The following is a 20,781-nucleotide window of genomic DNA, read 5'->3' on the forward strand; positions in this document are numbered from 1 at the left end:
AAAAAGAAACAAGTCCAATCATGAATGTTTTGTTAAATAATTAAATTAATTGGTTACAGTCCACAACCCATTTCCTTGGTTATGGAGCCTGATTGCCACCGGCACAAAGGACTGCCCAAAGTGCTTTGTGGTATGTCGGGGGGGGGATGAGTCTGTGGCTATACGTGGACCGCATTGCAATCAGCTCATCATAGAGGGTGTGGCAGGGGTTCTCAAGGATAGCATGCAGCTTCCTCCTCGTCCTCCCCTCTGCCACCACCTCCAGACTGTCCAGGTCCGCTCCCACCACAGAGCTTGCTTTTTTTTACCAGTTTGTTTATTTTGTCTCTATTGGTGTTGCCCCCCCCAGCATACCACAGCGAAAAAGAGGGCACCCGCCCAGGGGCGTATCTAGACCCAGCACTTCAGTAGGGCACAGAAGGGCACCAAAAGCTATGAAGCGCTCGCGCATAGCGCGACCGCGAAAAAGATTTGGCCGGTTTTGGCCGGTTTGTGGGCGAAAATGGGTGGATTTTGTAACTATCTTTTTTTTTTTACTTTATTTCGGTTTTAGGGTTAGGTTAGGGTTATGTTATTTAATTATTTTGGGGAGCCAGCCCCCCAAACTCCTGAAATGCATAGAAATCTATGAAATAAATAAAACAATCTGACATTTATATTAAAAAGAGCTAGCCACCCAAACCCCTAAAATACATAGAAATCTATGCATTTTGGAACAGTTACTATATATATAGTCAAGAAAGCATTTAGTCATACTTAAAGTTTAAAGTGCTTTACTTGCATTGAACATTGCATTGAACATTGAACATTGAGGAGACATCATTAGAAAGCACAATGTATGTTTCCATAGTTACGCAGATGACACACAATTGTACATCTCCGCTGAACCAAATTATCACACAGCTATAAACTCCATTTCCGCCTGTCTCTTAGCAATAAACAAATGGATGACGAACAACTTCCTAAAATTAAATGAGGGCAAAACTGAAATCCTACTAGTCGGTCCTATAACAAAAAGAGAAATGTTACAGAGCAATATGGGGCAACTTACTCCTTGGATCAAACCCGAAGTTACAAGTAAGTAACCTACACTGGCTTCTGGTAACATTTAGAATTGATTTCAAGGTCCTCCTCCTTATATACAAAGTATAAACATTGAGATCATCTACTACTGGTCTATTGAAGGTTCCAAGCCACAGTCTAAAGAAAATCAGGGATGCAGCCTTTGCTAACTATGCACCAAAGTTATGGAACACACTACCTATGGACATTAGGGAAGCTAGATCTCTTAATATTTTCAGAAATAAGCTAAAAACGTACCTCTTCACCATAGCCTTCTAATACACCCCGCTGTTGATTGTACTGTAGCACTATTTTACTCTGGCCATTCTATTGCATAATTTTACTATCTATTCTACTATTCTATTATTGCACTGTATTATTGGTGTGCAAACCAGTCAACTTACAAAAAAGAGCCTGTTGGAGGATTTCAACAAGATAAATTCAGTGTAAAATATTTCACTATAATATTTCAAAGCGAAGTAAAAAATATTATAATAATTATTTGATCATGTTAAATGATCATTTGATCATGTTAAAAAAGGGAAAATAAAAAACATTTGTTAAATTTTTTTTATTTTTATTTTTTTTAGTTGGGCACAGATGATCATCACGTGCCCTACTGATAGTGGTCTAAATACGCCGATGCACCCGCCACCACAGACTGGTAGAACATCTGCAGCAGTTTGCTGCAGACATTAAAATACCTGAGCCCTCTCAGGAAGAACAGTCTGCTCTGTCCCTTCCTGTAGAGGGCCTCGGTGTTGTCCGTCCAGTCCAGTTTGTTGTTCATGAGAACACCCAGGAATTTGTAATTCTCCACCCTTTCCACCTCCACCCCCTGGATGATGATGGGAGTTGGGGGCTTCCTCTTGCTCCGCCGATGGTGTGTGTGTGTGTGTGTGTGTGTGTGTGTGTGCGTGTGTATGTGTGTGTGTGTGTGTGTGTGTGTGTGTGTGTGTGTGTGTGTGTGTGTAGTGTGTGTGCAGGGACGTGCAAGCCCAATTTTTGGGGGCCCTTTTTGGGCGGGGGGCCCCCTTTTTGTGCTTTTTGGGGGGTTTTGGTGATCAAATGTTGAATATTGAACTATAATAATCAGTGCAGGAGATCACTTATCCTTTTTTTATCCACTTTTTCCCCTCCTTTTTCTATTTTTCTCCCATCCCAATTTAGCCGTGCCAATTCTCCCCTCCCCTGTCTTGATCGTTGCTCGCATGTGCCACCCACTGGCCGCTCGTAGGGATGATAGAAGCCCATCGCATGTCCCCTCCGATACACGTGGAAGCATTGTATACTTATATGCCGTGACAAATAAAACTCTTGACTTGACTTAGCCAGTCACATCTTTTCACCTGCCAGCGCGGACTCTCATTGGCGAGGAGTAAGGTGTAGGAGGCTCACACTGCCCCCGCCATTTTCCTGTCTTTGCTGTGCAGGCGCCCTGACCGACCTGTAGGAGTCGCTGTTTACAACGTCCAGATTACCACCCATCGACTTCCACCCGATGACTCTGCCAATTGAGTCAGTATGACGGCCGGCGCAAGCCGGAGGCAACGCTGACAGCCGGATTCGATACCGGTGTCTCTTGCGTTGGTGACGAGTGCAATGTCCGCTGCGCCACCCAGCCACCTGAGCTCACTTATCCTTGAAAGACACTTTTATCACTGACTTAAAAGGCCCATACATCTCCATAAATGTTTAGGGGGGAGGGAATAAGTGCTTACCCTACAGACCCCAAGAAGTGCTGTATATTCTGTATTGTTTAATATAAATGGATTTTTTATTCCAATCCCGATTTGTATTTGAGATTCCCAAATCCCATCGGACTTGACTTCTTCGTGTCCCTCAATGAGTGTAATACCAGCATTCAACTATATGCACCACAGCGGTTTCTATCATCATCATCATCACCACCCACGCTATGCATAAAATATATAGGTTCGCGGAGAGGCATGCTGAGGAGGCCGTGCAAACTGTAATGGAATACGGGGCATCTCTCTCTCTTTACCTAATATTTTGATTCTATCCTGACCTTTTTCAGTTGGAAGGGCAACAGTAAAAACTGAAAATTCTTAAGGGCACTTTTTTATGAGGCTCAAAAGGGCAGGTGGTCGAGCACCCCTTGGGCTCTATGTGTGCACGTGCCTGTGTGTGTGCGTGTACTCACCATCCTCTCTGGAGGAATAAATCTTATTCTCTTCCATCTGAAGCTGAGAGCCACACACCCTACTCCTCTGAGAGAGAGAGAGAGAGAGAGAGAGAGAGAGAGAGAGAGAGAGAGAGAGAGAGAGAGAGAGAGAGAGAGAGAGAGAGAGAGAGAGAGAGAGAGAGAGAGAGGGGCAGAGAGAGATTTAATTTAAATGTAGATTAAAGTGATGGTGATATGTTGTGTTGTACTAGTTAAAATTCAGATATACAGTACACTGAAAAATATAAATGCAACACTTTAGTTTTTGCTAACATTTTTCACAAGTCAAAATCCAATATCGAAGACTTTTTCTAGGTACACAAAAAGCTTATTTCTCAAACATTCTGTTCACAAACTTATTTTAATCTGTGTTAGTGAGCACTTTTTCTTTGCAGAGATAATCCATCCACCTGACAGGTGTGGCATATCAACATGCTGATTAGACAACATGGTTATTGCACATGTGTGCCTTAGGCTGGTCACAATAAAAGGCCACTCTAAAATGTGCAGTTTTATCACACGGAACAAGGCCACTGATGTTGCAAGTTTTGAGGGAGCGTGCAATTGGCTGCTGACTGACTGAATGTCCAGCTGACTAGAGGAATGTTCAGCTGACTACAGGAATGTCCAGCTGACTACAGGAATGTTCTGCTGACTACAGGAATGTTCAGCTGACTACAGGAATGTCCAGCTGACTACAGGAATGTCCAGCTGACTACAGGAATGTCCAGCTGACTACAGGAATGTCCCCCAGAGTGGGGTTATGGTATGGTATGGGGGTGGTGGGGTTATGGTATGGTGGTTTTTTTTTATACAGTCAACATATTCTTAAATAATAGCGCTGCCCGAGGCTGGGCATGATACAGTCAACATATAGCAAGAGAGAGAGCGAGAGAGAGCTCCCGTTCTACAGTCAATATACAGTGTACAGAGAGAGAGAGAGAGAGAGAGAGAGAGACACACATTGGAAAGAAATTGAAATGCTATTTGGCCCTAAACAGAGAGTACACAGTGGCAGAATACCTGAGCACTGTGACTGAAGATCCTTGACTAGGTACAGACTCAGCGAGCACAGCCTAGCCATCGAGAAAGGCCGCCATAGGCAGACTGTGTGTGTTAGAAAGAGAGAGAGAGAGAGAGAGAGAGAGAGAGCATGTGTGTTTGTCGTGTGTGTGTGTGTGTTAGAGAGAGAGCATGTATGAGAGATCCAAAAGGACAAAGATCAACACTTAAATCCAAAGAGAAGAGGGTCTATACCAGAGAAAACAAAGCAGCAAGGAGCCAATGGCCGACATCAGCTAAATAGGCTAGCCAGGTACTGTGACACCAGGCCACACACAGCTTTGGCCAACGGCCCAACGCTACCCAAGCTACACAAACGACCAAGACATTCACACACAGCACATGTCGTATCTCCAAATGTTGTGAAGTAACATATATTTTGCCTGGAAAAAAACATCGTTATTAACAAAACATTCAAGAGGGGAAGGAAGGAAGAGTGGGGTAATGTCATTACATTTTCATTCATCTTACCTGCACCAAGGAACGCAGGGCGAAAGGCCGCAACACAGGTCTCCACGTTGACGAAAGGCCTCTCGCTGGCGGGACAAAAAGAAGCTATGCTATGGCCGGAGCCTTGTCATGGTGCAGGCCCGACTACATCTTCTGTCAAAGATGATGTCGTAGTCAGAGTGCCAGAACCCCCTGCTATTCTCACGGCTAATGTCAATGGTCGTAGCACAAGCTAACAGCTAACTCTAGGCTAACTGATAGCATCAAACTAACGTGCGCAGCCGGCAGCTAACGTCGTAGCTAAACAGCGAACTGGCTAACAGTTAGCTCAACCCGGCTATCGCTAACCATTAGCTAACGCAGAAGCAAGCTATGCGGCTACCACTGAAACTGTACAACATGAGAAAAGCAATACAGGTGCTGACACCAGGCCACACACCGTTACCTACTAGTACTACAACAGCTAGTCGGCCTGTTTGGCTCCAGAGAGAGAGAGAGAGAGAGAGAGAGAGATCCACGGCGGGAATAGAATAGGTTGCATGAACTCACCATAACGCAGTATCAATGGTAAAGTTGGAAGGAGACTTTCTTGGCCCACAGTGTAATTTCTTCTGATCCATGCTGCTTTTGAAAAGACATCCACTCGCTCCTCTGAATAGCGCTGAATTAGATCCCTGTACCTCGTGGGTCCGAGAAGAGCACGGAAACACTATTCTAAAATCTGTAGAGCAGCAGAGCCGCAGAAACCGGAACACTGCAGTCTGCAGAGCCGCAGAGGCAGGAACAAGTCAGACACATTCTACAAACATGTCTAATGTGAAATATATAAGCATATAAGCAAAACTAGATTTTAGGTCTGTGATGAAAAGGGGCCTCGCGGGAAGGGGGGCCTCGCCAAAAAAAAAAAAAAAAAAAAAAAATTATTTTGCGAGGCCCCCCTTCCCGCGAGGCCCTGTGCGACCGCACTGCTCGCACACCCCCTGAGGCGGCCCTGGTGGTGGGGTTATGGTATGGTGGTGGTGGGGTTATGGTATGGTGGTGGTGGGGTTATGGTATGGTGGTGGTGGGGTTATGGTATGTTGGTGGTGGGGTTATGGTATGGTATGGGCGTGGTGGGGTTATGGTATGGTGGTGGTGGGGTTGTGGTAGGGGCGTGGTAGGGTTATGGTATGGTGGTGGTGGGGTAATGGTATGGTGGTGGTGGGGTTATGGTATGGTGGTGGGGTTTAGGTATGGTGGTGGTGGGGTTATGGTATGGTGGTGGTGGGGTTATGGTATGGTATGGGCGTGGTGGGCTTATGGTATGGTGGTGGTGGGGTTATGGTATGGGCGTGGTGGTGGTGGGGTTATGGTATGGTGGTGGTTATGGTATGGGCGTGGTGGGGTTATGGTATGGGCGTGGTGGTGGTGGGGTTATGGTATGGTGGTGGTGGGGTTATGGTATGGTGGTGGTGGGGTTATGGTATGGGTGTGGTGGGGTTATGGTGGTGGTGGGGTTATGGTATGGTGGTGGTGGGGTTATGGTATGCTATGGTGGTGGTGGGGTTATGGTATGGTGGTGGTGGGGTTATGGTATGGTGGTGCTGGGGTTATGGTATGGTATGGTGGTGGTGGGGTTATGGTATGGTGGAGGTGGGGTTATGGTATGGTGGTGGTGGAGTTATGGTATGGGCGTGGTGGGGTTATGGTATGGTGGTGGTGGGGTTATGGTATGGTATGGTGGTGGTGGGGTTATGGTATGGTGGTGGTGGGGTTATGGTATGGTGGTGGTGGGATTATGGTATGGTGGTGGTAGGGTTATGGTATGGTGGTTGGGTTATGGTATGGTGGTGGTGGGGTTATGGTATGGTGGTGGTGGGGTTATGGTATGGTGGTGGTGGGGTTATGGTATGGGCGTGGTGGGGGTATGGTATGGTGGTGGTGGGGTTATGGTACGGTATGGTGGTGGTGGGGTTATGGTATGGGCGTGGTGGGGTTATGGTATGGGCGTGGTGGTGGTGGGGTTATGGTATGGGCGTGGTGGGGTTATGGTATGTTGGTGGTGGGGTTATGGTATGGTGGTGGTGGGGTTATGGTATGGTATGGTGGTGGTGGGGTTATGGTATGGGCGTGGTGGGGTTATGGTATGGGCGTGGCGGTGGTGGGGTTATGGTATGGTGGTGGTGGGGTTATGGTATGGTATGGGCATGGTCGGGTTATGGTATGGTGGTGGTGGGGTTATGGTATGGGCGTGGTGGGGTTATGGTATGGTGGTGGTGGTGGTGGGGTTATGGTATGGTGGTGGTGGGGTTATGGTATGGTGGTGGGGTTATGGTATGGGCGTGGTGGTGGTGGGGTTATGGTATGGTGGTGGTGGGGTTATGGTATGGTATGGTGGTGGTGGCGTTATGGTATGGGCATGGTGGTGGTGGGGTTATGGTATGGTGGTGGTGGGGTTATGGTATGGTGGTGGTGGGGTTATGGTATGGGCATGGTGGGGTTATGGTATGGGCGTGGTGGTAGTGGGGTTATGGTATGGTGGTGGTGGGGTTATGGTATGGTATGGGCATGGTCGGGTTATGGTATGGTGGTGGTGGGGTTATGGTATGGTGGTGGTGGGGTTATGGTATGGTGGTGGTGGGGTTATGGTATGGTGGTGGTGGTGGTGGGGTTATGGTATGGTGGTGGTGGGGTTATGGTATGGTGGTGGTGGTGGGGTTATGGTATGGTGGTGGTGGGGTTATGGTATGGGCGTGGTGGGGTTATGGTATGGTGGTGGTGGGGTTATGGTATGGTGGTGGTGGTGGGGTTATGGTATGGTATGGTGGTGGTGGGGTTATGGTATGGTGGTGGTGGGGTTATGGTATGGGCGTGGTGGGGTTATGGTATGGTGGTGGTGGGGTTATGGTATGGTATGGTGGTTGTGGGGTTATGGCATGGTGGTGGTGGGGTTATGGTATGAGCGTGGTGGGGTTATGGTATGGGCGTGGTGGGGTTATGGTATGGTGGTGGTGGGGTTATGGTATGGGCGTGGTGGGGTTATGGTATGGTGGTGGTGGGGTTATGGTATGGGCGTGGTGGGGTTATGGTATGGTGGTGGTGGGGTTATGGTATGGTGGTGGTGGTGGGGTTATGGTATGGTGGTGGTGCGGTTATGGTATGGTGGTGGTGGGGTTATGGTATGGGCGTGGTGGGGTTATGTATGGTGGTGGTGGGGTTATGGTATGGGCGTGGTGGGGTTATGGTATGGTGGTGGTGGGGTTATGGTATGGTGGCGGTGGGGTTATGGTATGGTGGTGGTGGGGTTATGGTATGGTGGTGGGGTTATTGTATGGTGGTGGTGGGGTTATGGTATGGTGGTGGTGGGGTTATGGTATGGGCATGGTGGGGTTATGGTATGGTGGTGGTGGGGATATTGTATGGTATGGTGGTGGTGGGGTTATGGTATGGGCATGGTGGTGGTGGGGTTGATTGATTGAAAAGTTTATTAACAGATTGCAGAATGGGTACAGTACAGTACAGCTCAATACATACAATTGTTAAGGGGATGCAGACCAGAGAAAGACTTTCGTCTTGTTTACATCAGGGTCCCCCATTTTCAATTCATCATAACATATATGACATACATGACATACAGATAGACAGTACTGCTACATCTATACATTTATGACATATCAGATTTGCAAATACAGTACTGTTTGTGATACAAAAGTGTCCAGAAAAGGAGTGTATATACATTTGGCGTAGAAACTGTACATTGGAGGAGGTTGGATGGGTGGGGTGGGGTTGGGTGGGTTGGGTGAGGGCTGTACATTGGAGGTGGGGGGGGGGGGGGGGTTGGGTAGGCGACACACACACATTTTACACTGTACATTGGAATACTGACAAAGCCTTACTTGGTCATTTACTGTACAACTAGGTTAGGACATTTGTAGGGGCCAGTTTCGAATTGCAGTCTCACGTAGGTGTTTTTTGAGAGTGTTTTTGAAAGTGGGTAGTGATTCACATTCCTTTACAGCTTTAGGTAGGGCGTTCCACATTGATGTGGCATAATTGCGAAACGTGTTTAGTCCCTTGTTTGAGCTGAATCTGGGTTTTACATGATTTGTGGAGCTCCCTCTGGTGTTGTGATCGTGGTATTCACTGACCTTTGGGAAGTATTTTGACATGTACATGGGTACCTTGGTCGCGTAGTGTATCTTGTAGACCAGGCCCATTGCAAGTTGCTGTACTCTGTCGTCTACTCTAAGCCATCCTAGGTTGTCAAAGTGGGCAGGGGTGAGGTGGGTTCTAGGAGTCAGGTCAAGTAGTAGTCTGACTAGCTTGTTTTGAGATGTTTGTAATTTGTTTTTTAGTGCCTTTGAGGTGCTTTGGTACCATGAGGTGCAAGCATAGTCGTAGTACCCTTGAATGAGTGCTCCTGCCAGAGTCTTCAGGGTATTCTTGTTTACCAGTGAGGAGATCCGGTACAAGAAACGCGTTCGTTGGTTGACTTTTTTTATTACATTGGATGCCATTTTGTCACAGGAAAGATTAGCCTCTAGGATGGAACCCAGGTAGGTAATTTCATCTTTCCTTGTGATAATATTGTCACCCACTGTAACCGAGAAGCCGTCGGTCTTGCTGAGTTTGTTATTTGAACCGAAGAGAATGGACTCTGTTTTGCCCATGTGTAATGATAGTTTGTTGTCGGCGAGCCATATGCAGATTTTGCCTAGTTCCGAGCTGAGGGCTTTTTCAACCTGTAACTTGTTCTTGTCAGAGACCAGCAGGGCTGAGTCGTCCGCAAACAGGAACAAGTTGCAGTCACAAGCTGACGACATGTCATTTGCATAAATTAGGAATAGTAGCGGTCCTAGTATGCTTCCTTGTGGAACACCACAGCTCACTGTGAGGGGGGGGGGGATAGGGTACCGTTTACTTCCACCATCTGTTCCCTCCCCTCCAGGTAGGATTGTATCCAGCTCACTGATAAACTATCAAAACCAATTGCTTTTAGCTTGTCAATCAGAATGGTGTGATTGACAGTGTCGAAGGCCTTTTGTAGGTCCAGCATGACCATGCCGCAGTATTTGCCCGCGTCCACCTCTTGTTTGATGTGGTCGTTCAAGTAGAGAAGGCATGTGTCAGTGGAGTGGGATGTTCTGAAGCCAGATTGGAATTCGTAGATTAGATTTTTTTCCGCAAGGTACTTTTCGATCTGTTCGTATACTATTTTTTCCATGACTTTCGAGATGAATGTAAGGATAGAAACAGGGCGGTAGTTACCCGGGTCTAATTTGCTGCCCTTTTTGTGCAGGGGTGTTACTCTCACAATTTTGAAGTCCTTGGGGACGTGTCCCTGTTTTATGGAGAGGTTTATTATGTGTGTGATGACCAGTGATGCCACAGATTACTTGTAAAAGTAATCCGATTACTGATTACTGATTACTCCTTTAAAAAGTAATCCAAGTTACTTTACTGATTACTTGATTATCAGAGTAACTTAGTTACTTTGAAAGTAACTAGGTTACGAAGTCGTCGTCGTTCCCCCAACAGTTTTTTTTAAACGCTTTATTGAAAGTGCATAAATTGTTTTTAACTTGTTTCTCTGCACATAACGTAAATTGTTAAACTAGTGCTTCAGCTTCTGTACCATCAAGTATGGTAAAGCAACAGTCTATGATGCTCACAGCATTAGAGCAGCCAGCGGTTTTACAAAACCAGTGTATCCATTCACATCTAACAAATGCAGGCTGAACTATTCAATTATATCAACTGTAACTATTAAATTGTTTTTATAAATGTCTCTCTATAAACATACAATCAGTCTCTCTTTAACATGTAAATTAACTGTAAATCTGGCAAATAAGAGCTTTTGCTCTGCCACCATCAAATATACATTAATCAAAAGGGAAAGAAACAATCTCTCTCTTTTGCTGTTTGGCTGGCCTCCGAGTCCTCCTGTACCTAGTCGAAGCGTCGGCTAGTGTTGTGATTCCAGATGCTTTCAATGCAATTGGATGTGCTGTTTTTAGCGGTAGACAGTATTTTGTTTCCTCCGCATATGAACGTGAAGTAGTGACTGAGGCCCCGTTTAGACGAGCGTTTTTGGGATGGAAGTCTGAACAGAAACTCACTTTTAATTTTGCCAAGCGTTTTGGGGTGGAATTCTCCGACGACGGAGCCCTGCTGTCACACGATTGGCGCATATGTCACATGACGTGCTGTGAAGACCCGCCCTACTCTGCCTCTGATTCGCATACTGTGGATGGGGAATGTGATTGTACCAAAGCAGAGTTACTCACAGACAGAGTGTCCAGTCACGCCGCGGGACACATTCTTGTGTAACCCTTTCACTGCCACACTACGTCACTCCCAAAAGAAAAACAGCTCAAAATGTATTTTTGACTGTCGAAAACGAAATAAAATACTGCATTCCGCCTGCATTATGAATTTATGATGAGATAGTAACGAAATAGTAACGCACAGCCACTTGGACAAGTAACTGCAATCAGATTACTGGCTTTTAAAGATTAACGCGTTAGATTACTATTTTCGGGGGAAAGTAATCAGATTACAATAACGCGTTACTTAGTAACGCGTTACCGGCATCACTGGTGATGACTGGGGTGATGGCTGCTGCTGAGTCTCTGAGGAATTTGGAGGGGATGTTGTCATGGCCAGTGGCCTTGTTTGGTTGGAGGGCGCTCAGTTTTTTGAGTACCTCATCTGTAGTTACCATTTCCAGTTTGAAGTCGTCTTTGTCGTCTAGGTTCTTGTAGTATGCTACTATGTGTTCTACCCCATACTGCCCTGAGTGGGAGGGTAGTTTGTTTACCAGTGTTGTGGCTATGTTTGTGAAGAAAGTGTTTAAGTAATTGGCTACATCCAGCTTGTCTGTGATGAGCGTGTTGTCCGTCTTTATGTTTATGTTTGAGAACCTGGTTTTAAGTTTTTTACTGCAGCCTAGTTGATTGTTGAGTAATTTCCAAAGTTCACATGGTTTATTTTTGTTTTCCTCGGTTTTGTCATTGATGCATTTTTTTTTAGCAGTTTTGATCATGGAGTTTACGTCATTTCTTAGTCTGTTTCTTTCTAGTTTGAGTTCAGTCACGTGGTCTTGGAGTTCACTGCTCGTGCTTTTGGTAAGCTTTGACTGGCTTTTACGAAACTCAGAGCATTTTTTGTCTCTGGCTTTCATAGCGGTCAGTATTTCAGTGTGCATCCATGGCTCAGCGCGATTTTTTACCCTGGTGGTTCTTAGGGGGGCCATGTTGTTTAGTATTGATGAAAATTTGGTTTTGAAGCCAAGCCAAGTTTCTTCAACCAGTGTACCATTGAGTTCATCTGACCAGTCCAGACTCTCCAGTTCAAGGTTAAAGGCCTCGCTAGAGTAGGTTTTGAGGTCTCTAGATGTGACTGTTTTGTGACAGCCAGCCTTTAGTTTTAGCTTTTTGCGGGTACAGAATATCATATAATGATCACTTAACCCACATGCTATAACCCCTTTATTGGAGATCTTGGACTTGTCAGAGGTCAGTATGAGGTCAATGGTAGTCTGAGTTGATTCACATATCCTTGTGGGTTGGGTGATTAGTTGGCTGAGGCCGTGCAGATCACAAAACCTATTGAAGGATTTGAACACGGGTGCATCTTTTTGTTGCATATCCGTGTTCCAATCCCCAATAAGAATTTTTTCCGCATCCTCAGCTCCAGCTAAGCACACATCCAGAGTATCATAAAAGCCAGTTTGATCTGGCGGTCTGTATATTGCCGACTAGAACAGATTTTGCCCTTTCAAATAAAATTTCCACCCATACGGTTTCAATTGTCTCATGATGAAGGTCAGTACGGGTAATGCATTTGGTGTCCTTATGTATGTACATACAAACACCACCTCCATACTGGTTTCTGTCATTACGGACTATAGTATAGTTCTCTAACTCTATTTCAGGGTCTGTTACAGATGGATCAAGTTTAGTTTCAGTAAAGCATATTAAGTCTACCTTACCGCTCATAAACAGGTTTCTTATTTCATCCAGCTTATGCTTAATGCTGTTTACATTAAGGTGAAAAATGTGTAGTCCGTTTTTATTTGCTGTGGTATTGATGTCTTCAAGTTCCAGGTAATTGTCTTCGTCTGTGTCTGGTGCTGCTGTGGGGGAGGGTGGGGGGGGCTTTGTTGTTGTCTCCGTGAGGTCTGTGTGTTGGTGTGTGGGGAGGGGGGAGAGGGGGGTCCTTTTTCCTGTGTCTTCTCTGGCGGCAACCCTTTGTCCTCCTGGGCTGGTAAACATAGCCAGCCTGGCTAGGTTGGCTATTTTAGCAGGCGATTTGTCCGTGGGGTTGCCGGTTGGGGGGGCTTTGTTGTCGTGGGTGGGAAGGGGGGAGGGGGGGGGGTCGGGTCCCGCGCCGTGCTGGTACAACAAAAGCCTCGTTCAAGAGTCCTTTGTTCCTGGATGTTTTCGCTGTTAGCTCCGCTGGCTAGCCGGCTATCGGGCGTTGAGATGTTTAAATCATGGTTTCGACCCTCGGTTCACCTCCTCTCGTCTCTGCCTCACGTGTGCTCTTCTGCTGCGGCGTCATTGGGGAAGAGTTGCCGTCCGCGCAGTGGATGTTGCCACGGGTCGAGTTGTTGATGTTGTTGTTGGTCGCGATGGAAACCTCCCTCGCTTCTTGCGCTGCCAGACCAAGTCTTCTCGCCTGAGTTCTGGTCAAGACCGGGCCTGGGTTTAAATGAATGTCTCCCGAAAGTAGTAGAACCAGGATGATCATGGTCCTACGGTCCAATCTGCCATTCGGGGGTAAGTTCTTACGTACCAGGCTCGCTGTTAGTAACGTGTGTATAGCCGCCGTTCCGACGTGTAGATGTTTCTTTTCAGAGCCATTGAGAAGGTAGAAGTCACTGTGGGTCTCGTTAAATCCGTTTTCACTTCTCTCCACTTCTGTTTGATGTTGCTTCATTGATGAATTGAGGTATAAATCCGTAATCCATATTATCAGGAGGAGAAAATGTGCACAAAACCTTGTTGTTTTGGTTCGATGGTGAGAGCTCTCTGTAATGCGACTGCTCATGACTGCGCCGGATTTTCCCGGTTATGGTATGGTATGGGCGTGGTGGGGTTATGGTATGGTGGTGGTGGGGTTATGGTATGGTGGTGGTGGGGTTATGGTATGGTGGTGGTGGTGTTATGGTATGGTGGTGGTGGTGGTGGTGGGGTTATGGTATGGTGGTGGTGGTGGGGTTATTGTATGGTGGTGGTGGGGTTATGGTATGGGCATGGTGGGGTTATGGTATGGGCATGGTGGGGTTATGGTATGGGCGTGGTGGTGGTGGGGTTATGGTATGGTGGTGGTGGGGTTATGGTATGGTATGGTGGTGGTGGGGTTATGGTATGGTATGGGCGTTGTTGGGTTATGGTATGGTATGGTGGTGGTGGGGTTATGGTATGGGTGTGGTGGGGTTATGGTATGGGCGTGGTGGGGTTATAGTATGGTGGTGGTGGGGTTATGGTATGGTGGTGGTGGGGTTATGGTATGGTATGGTGGTGGTGGGGTTATGGTATGGTATGGGCGTTGTTGGGTTATGGTATGGTATGGTGGTGGTGGGGTTATGGTATGGGTGTGGTGGGGTTATGGTATGGGCGTTGTTGGGTTATGGTATGGTGTGGTGGTGGTGGGGTTATGGTATGGTGGTGGTGGGGTTATGGTATGGTGGTGGTGGTGGGGTTATGGTATGGTATGGTGGTGGTGGGGTTATGGTATGGTGGTGGTGGGGTTATGGTATGGTGGTGGTGGGGTTATGGTATGGTGGTGGTGGGGTTATGGTATGGTATGGTGGTGGTGGGGTTATGGTATGGGCATGGTGGGGTTATGGTATGGTATGGTGGTGGTGGGGTTATGGTATGGTATGGTGGTGGTGGGGTTATGGTATGGTGGTGGTGGGGTTATGGTATGGTATGGTGGTGGTGGGGTTATGGTATGGGCATGGTGGGGTTATGGTATGGTATGGTGGTGGTGGGGTTATGGTATGGTATGGGCGTTGTTGGGTTATGGTATGGTGGTGGTGGGGTTATGGTATGGGTGTGGTGGGGTTATGGTATGGGCGTGGTGGGGTTATGGTATGGTGGTGGTGGGGTTATGGTATTTTGGTGGTGGTGGGGTTATGGTATGGTATGGTGGTGGTGGGGTTATGGTATGGTGGTGGTGGGGTTATGGTATGGTGGTGGTGGGGTTATGGTATGGTATGGTGGTGGTGGGGTTATGGTATGGGTGTGGTGGGGTTATGGTATGGTGGTGGTGGTGGGGTTATGGTATGGTGGTGGTGGGGTTATGGTATGGTGGTGGTGGGGTTATGGTATGGTGGTGGTGGGGTTATGGTATGGTGATGGTGGGGTTATGGTATGGGCGTGGTGGGGTTATGGTATGGTGGTGGTGGGGTTATGGTATGGTGGTGGTGGGGTTATGGTATGGTGGTGGTGGGGTTATGGTATGGTGGTGGTGGTGTTATGGTATGGTGGTGGTGGTGGTGGTGGGGTTATGGTATGGTGGTGGTGGTGGGGTTATTGTATGGTGGTGGTGGGGTTATGGTATGGGCATGGTGGGGTTATGGTATGGGCATGGTGGGGTTATGGTATGGGCGTGGTGGTGGTGGGGTTATGGTATGGTGGTGGTGGGGTTATGGTATGGTATGGTGGTGGTGGGGTTATGGTATGGTATGGGCGTTGTTGGGTTATGGTATGGTATGGTGGTGGTGGGGTTATGGTATGGGTGTGGTGGGGTTATGGTATGGGCGTGGTGGGGTTATAGTATGGTGGTGGTGGGGTTATGGTATGGTGGTGGTGGGGTTATGGTATGGTATGGTGGTGGTGGGGTTATGGTATGGTATGGGCGTTGTTGGGTTATGGTATGGTATGGTGGTGGTGGGGTTATGGTATGGGTGTGGTGGGGTTATGGTATGGGCGTTGTTGGGTTATGGTATGGTATGGTGGTGGTGGGGTTATGGTATGGTGGTGGTGGGGTTATGATATGGTGGTGGTGGGGTTATGGTATGGTATGGTGGTGGTGGGGTTATGGTATGGTGGTGGTGGGGTTATGGTATGGTGGTGGTGGGGTTATGGTATGGTGGTGTTATGGTATGGTATGGTGGTGGTGGGGTTATGGTATGGGCATGGTGGGGTTATGGTATGGTATGGTGGTGGTGGGGTTATGGTATGGTATGGTGGTGGTGGGGTTATGGTATGGTGGTGGTGTGGTTATGGTATGGTATGGTGGTGGTGGGGTTATGGTATGGGCATGGTGGGGTTATGGTATGGTATGGTGGTGGTGGGGTTATGGTATGGTATGGGCGTTGTTGGGTTATGGTATGGTGGTGGTGGGGTTATGGTATGGGTGTGGTGGGGTTATGGTATGGGCGTGGTGGGGTTATGGTATGGTGGTGGTGGGGTTATGGTATTTTGGTGGTGGTGGGGTTATGGTATGGTATGGTGGTGGTGGGGTTATGGTATGGTGGTGGTGGGGTTATGGTATGGTGGTGGTGGGGTTATGGTATGGTATGGTGGTGGTGGGGTTATGGTATGGGTGTGGTGGGGTTATGGTATGGTGGTGGTGGTGGGGTTATGGTATGGTGGTGGTGGGGTTATGGTATGGTGGTGGTGGGGTTATGGTATGTTGGTGGTGGGGTTATGGTATGGTGATGGTGGGGTTATGGTATGGGCGTGGTGGGGTTATGGTATGGTGGTGGTGGGGTTATGGCATGGTGGTGGTGGGGTTATGGTATGGTATGGTGGTGGTGGGGTTATGGTATGTTGGTGGTGGGGTTATGGTATGGGCGTGGTGGGGTTATGGTATGGTGGTGGTGGGGTTATGGTATGGGCGTGGTGGGGTTATGGTATGGTGGTGGTGGGGTTATGGTATGGTGGTGGTGGGGTTATGGTATGGGCGTGGTGGGGTTATGGTATGGTGGTGGTGGGGTTATGGTATGGGCGTGGTGGGGTTATGGTATGGGCGTGGTGGGGTTATGGTATGGTGGGGTTATGGTATGGTGGTGGTGGGGTTATGGTATGGTGGTGGTGGGGTTATGGTATGGTGGTGGTGGTGGGGTTATGGTATGGTTGTCAAGACTTTTGGTTTATTTAATATAAGGATCAGATATGTAAAGGGGTCTAAATAAGTTAAAAGGTGTTTGTGCTTATGAGCATGCGCAGTTGGCGCAGCTGCCTTTTAAATGGTGGCTGGCCATGTCATTCTCACTATAGCACTGTCAGGATCACACCGCCCGTTGGTAAGTGGACTTGATTAAGTGATTGAAACGTTATTAACTTGGCTATGTCACATATAAACACAATGTAATGTATCACGTTGGCTGCTGGCTGCTAATGCAGCCTGCGGATAATATTTGCATGTGCACTGTGTTAGTGATGCTGGCTAAATTAATGAATGTTGTGCCTGAATGTTTGCCACTAGCTTGTGGCTAGGCTAGCGTACTTTGCCGATGGTGAACGGCTGAGCTAGTGTCTGTGTGGCTTTCCCGATTTGTCACGGTGAGATTCATGTGGCGGAACTGGTGTGTGTGTGTGTGCTCCGATGAATGAGAACTGCTGTCTTGTCCCGGTGTGTGGGTTTGTGTCTGAGACGACAGCTTGAGTGGCTTGTGTGAGATACGGAGGAGGAAGTAAACATTGCCAAGCATTCTGGTTAATGTAGTCATTGTAGTTCTCCCTCGTTCGCCCACTGTTAAAGGGGACATGACATGCAGGTTTGATTAGTGTAAATGAAATGTATGGTGTATGTATATTAAATAGTAGTATTGATAGTATATTAATATATATATACAATATAACTAATAATATTATGCTTAACTAATGTGTATGCTACTGTACATTTTGTTCTGTTTCACAGGTTTTTGACCTATGGTAAAGCTGTGGAAATTATAACTATCTATGGTCAGCTGTGGAAAATACAACTACAAGCTATGGTCAACTGTGGGAATTATAAAAAGTTGTATTGTGGAAAAACATCTCAACTAGTTTGTTTAAAATAAACAAACTCTAATGACTAACCATTGAGTCATCCATTGTGTGGTGCCAGTCAGACCCTTTCGGAGGGATTCAAATTAACTTTTTTTAAAGATCCGAACAATGGTGGTGGTGGGGTTATGGTATGGTGGTGGTGGGGTTATGGTATGGTATGGTGGTGGTGGGGTTATGGTATGGGCGTGGTGGGGTTATGGTATGGTATGGTGGTGGTGGGGTTATGGTATTGTATGGTGGTGGTGGGGTTATGGTATGGTGGTGGTGGGGTTATGGTATGGGCGTGGTGGTGGGGTTATGGTATGGGCATGGTGGGGTTATGGTATGGGCGTGGTGGTGGTGGGGTTATTGTGATGCACAGAGATACCGTGACGAGATCCCGAGGTAAATGGTAAACAGCTTTTATCCAAAGCGCTTTACAATTTGTTCCTCACATTTTACACATTCACTCACACATTCACACACTGACGGCGGAGGCGACCATGCAAGGTGCCAACCTGCTCATAGGGAGCAGTTAGGGGTTAAGTGTCTTGCTCAAGGACACATCGACACTCTGCCCGGGAGGAGCGGGAATCGAACCGGGAACCTCCGGATTGCCCAATGACTGCTCTACCTCCCGAGCCACTGTCGCCCCCTGAGGCCCCTTGTTGTGCCCTTCATCCCCCCCCATCACCTCCTGTTGCAGCGTGATGATGATGATGATGATGATGATGATGATGATGATGATGATGATGATGATGATGCACGGCCCCATGTGGCAAGGATCTGTACACAGTTCCTGCAAGCTGAAAACATCCCAGTTCCTGCAAGCTGAAAACATCCCAGTTCCTGCAGGCTGAAAACATCCCAGTTCCTGCATGAACCTACTCCCAGGACATGATGTCACCTACTCCCAGGACATGATGTCACCTACTCCATGATGTCACCTACTCCCAGGACATGATGTCACCTACTCTCAACAACCTCATCAATGTGTTGCAAATGGTGGCCACACCTGCCTCCCCCCCCCGCCCCCGCCTACATATCCTTGAAATCCATAATTCAGTGCCTAATAAATGTCTCTTTTCAAGATACATTTTAGACATTTTAGAGTGGCCTTTTATTGTGACCAGCCTAAGGAACCCTGTGCAATAATCATGCTGTTTATTCAGCATCTTGATATGCCACACTTGTGCAATAATCATGCTGTTTATTCAGCATCTTGATATGCCACACCTGTGCAATAATCATGCTGTTTATTCAGCATCTTGATATGCCACACCTGTGCAATAATCATGCTGTTTATTCAGCATCTTGATATGCCACACCTGTGCAATAATCATGCTGTTTATTCCGTATCTTGATATGCCACACCTGTTGGGTGGATGGATTATCTTGGCAAAGGAAAAGTGCTCACTAACTAAGATTTAAACAAGTTTGTGAACAGAATTTGAGAGAAATAGGCCTTTTGTGTACATAGAAAAACTCTTGGATCTTTTATTTCAACTCGTGAATTTTTTTTGTAAAAACTAGAGTGTTGTGTTTATATTTTTGTTCAGTATATTAATCCAAAAGAGTTGTATAACATAATGTAGCATGGTTCACCATTGTATTTCTGATTCATCATTATAGTATTTTATATATTAACTGCTACAATATTGTTACTATAGTTCATGTTTGTAAAATAGAAACTGGTGCCTTTGTCTCACCTGGAAAGCGATGTCGCACACCCTCTCCACCCAGTCCACACACTCCTCCTTCTCCGAGGAAAACACCAGGCTTCTCCCCTCCGTCTCCACGCAGAAGGCCGTCATGTTCTCCTGTCAACACAGGTTTGATTGATTGATTGATTGATTACGTTATTAACAAATTGCAGAATGGGTACAATACAGTACGGCTCAATACACACAATTGTTAAGGGGATGCAGACCAGAGAAAGACTTTCGTCTTGTTTACATCAGGGTCCCCCATTTTCAATTAATCGTAACATATATGACATACATACAGGTAGACAGTACTGTTGCATCTAGGCATTTATGACATACCAGATCTACAAATATACAGTACTGTTTATGAGTACAAAAATAATCTAAAAAGTGAGTATATACATTTGAGGGGGAAGATACTGTACATTGGAGGAGGTTGGGTTTGGACATTTACAGGGGCCAGTTTCGAATTGTCTCCCGTAGGTGCTCTTAGGTCAACATTATTAACCCTAACATCTGTCTCCACAGGTCAACATTATTAACCCTCTGTCTCCGCAGGTCAACATTATTAACACCCTGCTGGTCTCTGACAAGAACAAGTTACAGGTTGAAAAAACCCTCAGCTCAGAACTCGGCATAATCTGCACCTGGCTCGCTGATAACAAACTATCATTATTTCAGTCAAAATGGGAAAAGTGGGAGGAATATAGGAAGAAAAAAAACGACATCACAGAAAAGTGAAAAGGAAACAAGAAAACAAGTGGAAATGTAAATAAACAATGTAAATATAGAATGGACCGAAGGACCCATGTCACCCTTTTTTCTTTTCTTATTTTTGTCTATTTGTTTTTTATTTTTATTTCTTTTTGATACTATGTCTTTATAATTTTGTATATTGAACTGTATTGTCTATGTTGTTGAAAAAATGAAAAAAAAAATTAAGTAAAAAAAAAAAAAAAAAAAAAAATTATTACACCAGAGTCCATTCTCTTCGGTTCAAATAACAAACTCAGCAAGGCCAACGGCTTCTCAGTTACAGTGGGTGACAATATTGTCACAAGGAAAGATGAAATTACACCTAGGTTCCATCCTAGAGGCAAATCTTTCCTGTGACAAAATGGCATCCAATGTAATAAAAAAAAGTCAACTAACGAACTAGATTCTTGTACCGGATCTCCTCTCTGGTAAACAAGAATACCCTGAAGACTCTGGCAGGAGCACTCATTCTAGGGTACTACGACTATGCTTGCACCTCATGGTACCAAAGCACCTCAAAGGCGCTAAAAACAAGATTACAAACATCACAAAACAAACTGGTCAGACTACTGCTTGACCTTACTCCTAGAAC

At 46.5% G+C, this 20,781-nt stretch overlaps 1 protein-coding gene across 1 annotated transcript in view; it reads right to left on the reverse strand.

The window, feature by feature from the left end:
- The window catches only part of dok1a (docking protein 1a), a gene marked incomplete at its 5' end in the record, with an annotated part of 120,484 nt that overhangs the window by 17,173 nt on the left and 82,530 nt on the right, over positions 1-20,781 (reverse strand). Inside the window, 2 exons of the mRNA XM_084321850.1 lie at positions 3,227-3,293; positions 19,437-19,547. Of these exons, the coding sequence (XP_084177976.1) occupies positions 3,227-3,293; positions 19,437-19,547 (178 nt within the window). The remainder of the gene's footprint in view (positions 1-3,226; positions 3,294-19,436; positions 19,548-20,781) is intronic.

Source organism: Notolepis coatsorum (genome assembly GCF_963971535.1).
Source record: "Notolepis coatsorum genome assembly, chromosome: 9".
Classification (NCBI taxonomy): Eukaryota; Metazoa; Chordata; class Actinopteri; order Aulopiformes; family Paralepididae; genus Notolepis; species Notolepis coatsorum.